The sequence below is a fragment of the Crocodylus porosus genome, unplaced genomic scaffold (genome assembly GCF_001723895.1).
Source record: "Crocodylus porosus isolate Cpor-Errol unplaced genomic scaffold, CroPor_comp1, whole genome shotgun sequence".
Classification (NCBI taxonomy): Eukaryota; Metazoa; Chordata; order Crocodylia; family Crocodylidae; genus Crocodylus; species Crocodylus porosus.
Genome location: NW_017728947.1, coordinates 5,344,799 through 5,353,386, shown reverse-complemented (window position 1 = coordinate 5,353,386; position 8,588 = coordinate 5,344,799). Strand labels below are relative to the sequence as shown.

General features: G+C 48.3%; 1 protein-coding gene across 1 annotated transcript in view; it reads right to left on the bottom strand.

Moving 5' to 3' along the window:
* Positions 1-6,376: 6,376 nt before the first annotated feature.
* Positions 6,377-8,588, bottom strand: part of TSPAN32 (tetraspanin 32) — a 76,342-nt gene continuing 74,130 nt past the window's right edge. Inside the window, exon 8 of the mRNA XM_019552334.1 lies at positions 6,377-7,858. Within this exon, the coding sequence (XP_019407879.1) occupies positions 7,763-7,858 (96 nt within the window). The 3' untranslated portion in view covers positions 6,377-7,762. The remainder of the gene's footprint in view (positions 7,859-8,588) is intronic.

The following is an 8,588-nucleotide window of genomic DNA, read 5'->3' as shown; positions in this document are numbered from 1 at the left end:
GCAGTAACTCAGATGCGTGATCAAAAGGCTACCTCAGCCAGACTGTTTGCTCTTTAGGATTTCTAGGATATTGCTCAATCTTGTACCCTATTTTCACCCTATCCCTGTAATCAATAAAGTCCTCCTTTGTGACCGGTGTGGGAGACTTATTGAGGGGTGGGTCTAAATTATGCCTAAGAGACCCCTAGGTCTGCAGACTAAGGGAGACTTTACTTTTTGCCCCCTGACTTGGGGAAGTGCCCCAAGTGCCTGTACTGGGTCAAGTACCCATCGGACTTTAGGCCTGTGTTTCCCTGAGGACACAGGGCTGAGAGTGAGTCCATTCTCAGGGTGATGGCAGCTGCGTTACCCCAAGGCTAGTGAGTGTGCTCCAGGAAGGGGGGTGGCTGGATGCAAGGCACCCCAGGGAGGCATTCAGAGCCTGGAAGGTGGTTGGGCGCAGGGAGGTGGGCGGCTCAACGCAGGAGCGTCCCCTACTGGCCCGCCACAGGGACTACCACCACTGCTGGTCTGCTGAGCAACCTTTGCAAACCTAGCAGATCAAGGCATTTAAGGGAGCCCACCCTGCCCCAGTCCTGGAATGATCTATGGGTAAGGCAAGGACCCCTAAAGGGACATTTGCCTGCCTGCCTGCTTAACACAAATAATTATGACGTCATAGGGATAATGGAGACCTGGTGGGACTCCATCAACGACTGGACCAGAGATATAGATGGCTATACCCTGTACAGGAGGATCAAGTGGACAAAGGAGGGGGGGGATAGCTCTCTATGTCAAGGAAAACTACGCGTCCCTGCAAGCCGACATTGGCGCCCAGGGTGGACGACTGGAGACCCTCTGGGCCTCCACCCAGACGGAGCCCGCGGGGGGCCTGGCGTCCCCCAACCCCCTGGCCTGCGGGAGCTGCCCAGCAAGGCCTGGGAGGGCAGGGACTGGAGACCCCCACACCTGTCCTGCAGGCGCCTGCCTTAGGGCCCTGGAGGCATGGGTGAGGGAGCTCCAGGAGGAGGTTAGCAGGCTGAGGGGAATCAGGGAGGCAGAGGAAGACAGTGACCACAAGCTGGTCACCTTCACCATCCACTGTAAAGCTGGCAAGTCAGTCAGTGATACGGAAGTCCTTAACTTCAGGAAGGCGGACTTTGACAAGCTCAGGAGGCTTGTCGGTGAGGCCCTAAGGGACCATGACCCAAAGGGGAGGGGAGTTCAGGATGAGTGGCTGCTCCTCAAAGGAGTGATCCTGCATGTACAAGCAAAGTCTATGCCATCTTGGAGGAAAGGCAGCAAAAGGGCACAGCAGGAAACTAGCGGACCTCCTCTATCTAAAAAGAAAGATCTACAAAGGGCAGAGGACTGGATCCAGCTCCAAGGAGGAATATTCTGCACTGGTCCTGCCCTGAAGGAAATGAACCAGAAAAGCCAAGGCTGTGAGTGAACTGCAACTAGCTACAAATATCAAGGATAATAAAAAGTCCTTTTTTAGATATGTGGGAAGCCAGAGGAAAAACAAAGGCAACACTGGACCCCTGCTGAACCAGATAGGACAACCGATAACTGATGCCCAAGAAAAAGCCAACTTGCTAAATGGGTACTTTGCATCTTTTTTTCACCAGTCCCAAGGGGTGCCTCTGCCCATTACAGGACGGGAAGGCCTGGGTGAGGAAGATTCCTTACCCTCCATCAATGCTGACCTCGTGAAGGAACACCTTGAGAGGCTGGATACCTTCAAGTCAGCCAGCCCTGACAGTTTATACCCCAGGGTACTCAAGCAGCTGGCTAGCATCATAGCTCAGCCCCTGGTACGGAACTTCAAAAACTCCTGGCGCTCTGGTGAAGTGCCTGAAGACTGGAAGGCCAATGCGGTGCTTATCTTCAAGAAAGGGAGGAAAGTGGATCTGGCAAACTACAGACCCATCACCCTGACCTTTATCTTGGGGAAGGTCTTAGAAAAGATTATCAGAGAGATCTCAACAGACTCGCTGATGGCAGCAGCTTGAGGGATAGCCAGCGTGGGTTTCTTGCTTGACCAATCGTATTTCCTTTTATGACCAGGTGACCTATCACCTGGCAGTTTAACAAGGGAGAAGAGATTGATGTTGTGTATCTTGACTTTAAAAAAGCCTTTGATCTGGTGTCCCATGATCACCTCTTAGCAAAACTGGCCAACTGTGGCCTCGGCTTCACCACAATCCGCTGGCTGGGGAATTGGCTCCATGGTCAGACCCAGAGAGTGGCGGTTGATGGAAGTTAATCATCATGGTGTGCTGTGACCAGTGGGGTCCCTCATAGCTCTGTCCTTGGGCCAACACTATTCAACATCTTCATTAATGATGTGGACATTGGTATCAGAAGTGGACTGCCCAAGTTCGCTGATGACACCAAGCTTTGGGGTTAAGCATCCACACCTGAGGACAGGCAGGCAATTCAGGCTGACCTTGACAGGCCCAGGAAATGGGCAGATGAGAACCTGATGACGTTTAACACCAAAAAATGCAAGGTTCTCCACCTTGGGAGGAAACACCTGCAGCATCCTTATAGGCTCGGCAGTGCTACTCTGGCTAGCACTACGGGCGAAAGGGACTTGGGGGTCATGATTGACCGCAAGATGAACATGAGCCTTCAATGTGATGCTGTGGCTAGTAAAGTGAGCAAAATGCTAGCTTGTATCCATAGATGCTTCTCAAGCAAATCCCAGGACATCATTCTCCCATTGTACTTGGCCTCAGTGAGGCCACAGGTGGAGTACTGCATCCAGTTTTGGGCTCCACAATTCAAAAACGATGTGGAGAAGCTGGAGAGGGTGCAGGGGAGAGCCACGCGCATGATTAGAGGTCAGGAAAACAGACCTTATGATGACAGGCTGAGATCCATGGGGCTCTTCAGCCTGGAAAAGCATGGGCTCAGGGGTGATCTGGTGGCCGCCTACAAGTTTATCAGGAGTGCTCACCAGGATCTGGGGGAACGCCTGTTCACCAGAGCACCCCAGGGGATGACAAGGTCAAATGGTCACAAACTCTTTCATGACGATTTCAGGCTGGACATAAGGAAGAACTTCTTTATTGTCCGAGCCCTCAAGGTCTGGAATAGACTGCTGCTGGAGGTGGTTCAAGCACCTACTTTGAATGCCTTCAAGAGAAATTTGGATGCTTATCTTGCTGGGATCCTATGACCCTGCTGACTTCCTGCCCCTGGGGCAGGGAGCTGGACTTGACTACCTTCTGAGATCCCTTCCAGCCCTAATGTCTATGAAATCTGTGAAAATGCAGGTATGGTCCTGGGAGCAGTAACTGTTCAAGCCGCCATTTTAATTCATCTTAGTTCAACAGGTTGTATGACAACCAATTCTGGTCCCATGAGTTATGTTTTTCTCTCCAAATTGTAGAAGAAAGTGTGTGTGTGTGTATCTTCCCATTCTATAAAAACCAAAATGAGCAGACTTTAGTAGAAAACCTGTAGCCAGGTTAGACGAGGAAGGGTTTGGGTTAGTTTAAAAGAACCCTAAGTCAGCCAATGTACTGGGAAGCTGATGTAATGACAACACAAACTTCGGAATTATTAGTTTGTTAACACTGTTATGCATAGGTATGGTCACATGCTTTAGTCTTCAATATAATTGTCCTCTGATATGACATGTCAAATGGTACAAAAGGCTTCATGGTGGAATGCTAGGTTATAAACAGAGCATTAGTAAAGAAAGAAAATGCAGCACTAAGTTATGCATTATTTTCCCTTTGTGATTTTCTTTTAAATGATATGCATCACATGCATATATGTGCATACATACGCACTTTAGATCTGGTTAGGTTTGATACAATAATATCAATATATACTTGTGCACTGTAGAGCTAGAAAAAATAGATGGAATCTTACGTGGCTATGGGACAAATCAAAAGCTTATGATTCTCTCCAACATGCAGAGTTAAACCAAAGGCATTCTGACAAAAATCCTTGCAGGAATTCCTTGCCAAAAGCAACTCTGATCACAAAGCACTGCAGAGTTAGAACAGTGCTTCATTTTCCCTCTAGAAATGGATATACTAACAAAGCCTTAATAACATATACTTGTGTTTATTATCTTTAAGGAGCATAATGCATTCAAGGGATACATAGAAATAAGAATCTAAATACGATATAACAGAAATTATGAGGTGAATTTGTCCAAATAATTTAAGGAATAAAATGAGCACAAGGTACAACTAAATTTTTAGCTGGCAGATACCCTGAAACAGTTTAACAGACGCAATGATCTTACCAACCATATCACTGAAGCCGGGGCGTAAACAGGAATCAGTACAGAGGTGCATACATCTGTTTTGTTTCACTCGTTTGTCTGTCACTATGACCAACGTTGTTGGGGTTAAACCAAGCTAACATGTTAAGTGATTTTATATTACTGCATAATGAACAAGTACAGAATCATCGAGGCCTGTGCACAGACTGCATAAGGACAGAAATTTCAAATGTGATATCTTTCCAGGCCACAAATAAAGAGCGAGTTAAAAAAAGGTTTATGATACGTCAGCTGTACTGCATTGGCTGCCTATGCGTCTGCTCTTACACCACATTAGATAGAAGATTCTCTGAAGCAGCTAACCCTAAAAGAAAAAGGGCTCATTTGCCCCAGTTGACTTCTGCTGAACATAGTACAGGAACAGCCAACCTGTGGTATCTGCTTTGTTTGGCACACAACAGATCTGGCAGGGAGGATAGAGCAGAGCAAGGGATCAGGCAGGGGAAGGATATTGGAGTGTCACTTGGAGGAGTCAGAGCTTACTTTGTGGCACACCGGCCAGAAAGGTTGGCCCACACTGCCAGAGTATAACAGGCTGACCAGCAATGAAAGTCCAGCTTCTGTCCAGCTTCCATCCAGGGGTCTTTCAAACATAACCATTACACCACAGAACCCCTGGGCACACCTATTGTGGGGTAAGAGGAGGCACATGGACAGCCACCATGGAGCAGCTGATGTGCAGTAAGTCCACACCCCTTAACTCACTTCAATTAGTTTATTTATCCCCACCCCTCCATCTCCTGATTAGAAGCTCCATTTGGAGAAAAAATGTGGAACCCTGCAGAATTGCCTCCAGAAAATAGCTTGTGAAAGCAGTTTGCTAGTTATAGCTTGCACCAAACGTTGTTTCAAAAGGTTACTATGTTCAATGTAGAACTGACAGGAAAGGATGGTGTAAACTCACATATGGCCCAAGATGTCTTCTGGACAATGTATTTTCTCATCTTTCACATCTACAGAACAAGAACCACAAATTGGTGAACATCTGCAAAAAGTGATTGACAGGGCCAATTCCTGTATTCCAGTTGGATGTTTCCAAAAGGTTTCAGAAGCATGGATTGCTTTCTAATTGGCTCATGTCATTCTTATCATGAACCACCAGGTTGCTCTGTCTTTGTCACAAGGCATATAGCAGAATTCACAGAGTCATTAACATCTGACAGGGCTGCACGACCAATGCTTTTGCTATGGTCTTGAACTCTTGATCTCTGGGCTTCCAGCCACTCACCCCAGTGTTCATGCCACTAGAGTGGGGTTTCCTTGAAGTTGAAGTGTTAGGCTGTGAAAGACAGACTGTCAAGATAGCTAGCAAAAATGTCTTGAGGGCACCTTAAGTTGTGGGAAAAGAGAGGTGGGGGAGAAAGGAGATAAATACTTAGGTCAGGAGTGGGCAAAATACGGCCCACACAGGGACTTTGTCTGGCCTGTAGTGGATCCCTCAGTCCTGCCTAGCCCATGCACCTTCTGGCCTGTGGCACATCCCACTGCCCCCTGGGCATTCAGCAGGGTTGGGGTGGCTCCACAGCTGGACTGCCTTTCTAGGCAATTCAGGCAGTGGTGGCTCGTTCCAGCCGCTGCTGCTGCTGGCCCCAGCCCCGTGGTAACAGTGGGGACCTGCACACAGAGCCCCAACCCCAGCTCACTCCGCACCCACTCTGGACTTGGCCCAGAGGAGTGGACCAGCTGCAGACCAGCCGGAACCCATGCACACAGCTCTGCCCCTGGCCTGCCCTGTGCCTGCTCCAGACTTTCTTGCCCACACTGACCAATGGCAGCAGCTGGGCAGAAGCTGCTGCTGAGCATGGGAGAAAAGTGGCCCATCCCCTTTGCTACTGCTGGGCCCTTCTTGCTGCAGCCACTTAAGGCCCGCACCCAGGCTGCCCTGTGGTTCCTCTACACTGCCACCACTGCCCTGCTGGGCAGCCCAGAAGAGGTGGTGACAGTGGCAGAGAAGAGCCATAGGGCATCCTGAGCATGGGCTCTGGGCAGCTGCAGCAAGAAGGGCCGAGCAGTGGTGAGGGGGAGAGCATGCTTGTTCCCCTGTGCTGAGCAGCAGCTTGTTCCCCCATGCTGCTCAGCATGGGCAGGTGGTCTGAAGTAAGCAGGGGGCAAGCTGGGGAAGTGGCAGTGCATGTGGCTTCTGGCTGGCCTGCTGCGGCCAGGTGAGACCAGAGCAGGTGCAGGGCAGGCCGGGGTTGAGACTGGGGCTGCGTACTGTTGGCAGGGGAGGAGCTGCAAGATGCCCGGGCTCCAGGCTATTGTAAGGGGGAAAGGGGTGCTGACTGGCCTGCGGCAGCTCCCCAGAACTGCCTGTACGGCCTGGGGGCCCAAATAATTGCCCCTGGCTTAGGTATTTCTAAAACTATCACAGTAGGCATTTATCTGCATCTTTAGAAATCTGACCCCAAGTCAAGAAGAAAGCGTCAAGGCAGGAAAAACTGATTACACTAATCATGGTATTTGTAACAGGAAATCATGACTGCTTACACCAAAGATCTTTCTCAGAATGTGCTCTGAAGTATTCAGTCTAGGACTGTCATACTTTGCATGGTGATGAGGAACCCAAAATTTCTCTGACAAGAGAGAAAGCGACATTTGAACTGGATGGTTTGGCAAAACTTTTGCAAAGTGGTGCAGGAGTCTACAGTCCTAGTGAAATTCTAGAGAAATCTGAATCAGCATCTGCTGCACATGTTTGAGATGTAATAGATAAGAATACTTGTGTATGGGTTAAGAAGCATTGATCTACAATAGCTTTCCAGCCTGTACTTCACTTACAGGAAGACAGATAAAAGAATGAAGAAACTTGGCATAAAATTGGGTCAATAAAATTACCTGGTGTGTATTCTAGTCTCTCAGATACAAATGATGATTTGGTGGTGGTGGCGGCTATGGATGTGTGAAGGAAAAGCTTGTTTTGCTCACTGACAAAGTGAATTTGCCTTTCCTGTGGCTGCCCATCTCAGCCTCCCCTACCCTGCCCCCACCCTTTTGTTTTTGGGGGTGGGGGGGGGAAGGGGAGGATTAATGTTTTGCTGTGGTGTGTTTGGTTTGGATGATTTAGTGATTTTTTTTAGGTTATTGTTACAGACACTGAATCAAGCTTTGGTTTTTGGTGTCCTGGTATGGGCTGTCTGGTGCCTCTTTATTATGCTACCGTCCATGACTCATACCTATGTTCAATAGGCTTTCATAATCTCTGATCCTTTAGCTGGCTGCCTCTGCACAGTACCTGCGAGTCTTCATGAATCTCTCTCTCTCTCTCCTGTTCTGCTGCATGAGGATACTCACACAGCTGGTAATACACAGGAAATACGTAGTGCAAGAAAAGGGAACATGGAACACAAACATGGAAGGTAGCAAGGTCTTCTTCCAGTTACCCTGGAACAAGTTCTTATTCAACTCATAACTTCAGATAGCTCCCTGGGCCAAAAATCAGCTTCCCTTGGATGAAGAAACTGGTCCAACTGATTTCTACCTCTTTCTCAGCACGTATTTGCCTTTGCGGTCCAGATTATTGCTGAAGTGGATGGAAAACCAGAGGAACGAAGTTAAAACCATCCCATACACCTGTGGCAGAAAAGTAAGACAGACAAAGAATTAAATACTAGGACTACTTGTTGCATATTACTTCACCTGAGTGTAGAGGTGCTGACAAATGTTGCTCAAAAACAAAACAGTGCTGAATATGATTAGTATCCCTGAGCTCTGTACCTGCAAAAATTACATTCCTGTGAAATGCTAAAGGCTGAAATTTCAACTTACAAGCAACAATGACCTTGTAGTTGTGATATCTTTCATTAGACCAACTGAGTAGTTGGAAAAAGGTTCTTAGCAAGCTTTTGGGCGCAGTCACCCTTTGTCAGGCATAAGGAGTCTCTGACCTCGTAGTTAACACTTTTGATGGGGACATAGAGGATCCTGCTCTGTAACTTCCTCTGTGACCCTGGGCCCTAATGTTTCAACTGTCTATCTGGAAAATGAGGAAATTAGTACTTAGTAGTTAGTTTCATAGTTTCTAGGGTCGGGAGGGACCTGAGTAGATCATCGAGTCCGACCCCCTGCCATGGCAGGAAACAGTACTGGGGTTAAACCACCCCAGCAAGGTGTACATCTAGCCTCCTCTTAAAGACCCTCAGGGCAGGAGCCAGCACCACTTCTCTTGGAAGTTGGTTCCAGATCCTAGCTGCCCTGACAGTGAAGTAGCGCCTCCTGATATCTAGCCCCAATGCCTGCTGGTCCCCTCTGACTAGTTTGTAACAGGCCACTAGATCCCCCCTCAGCCTTCTCTTGTGGAGGC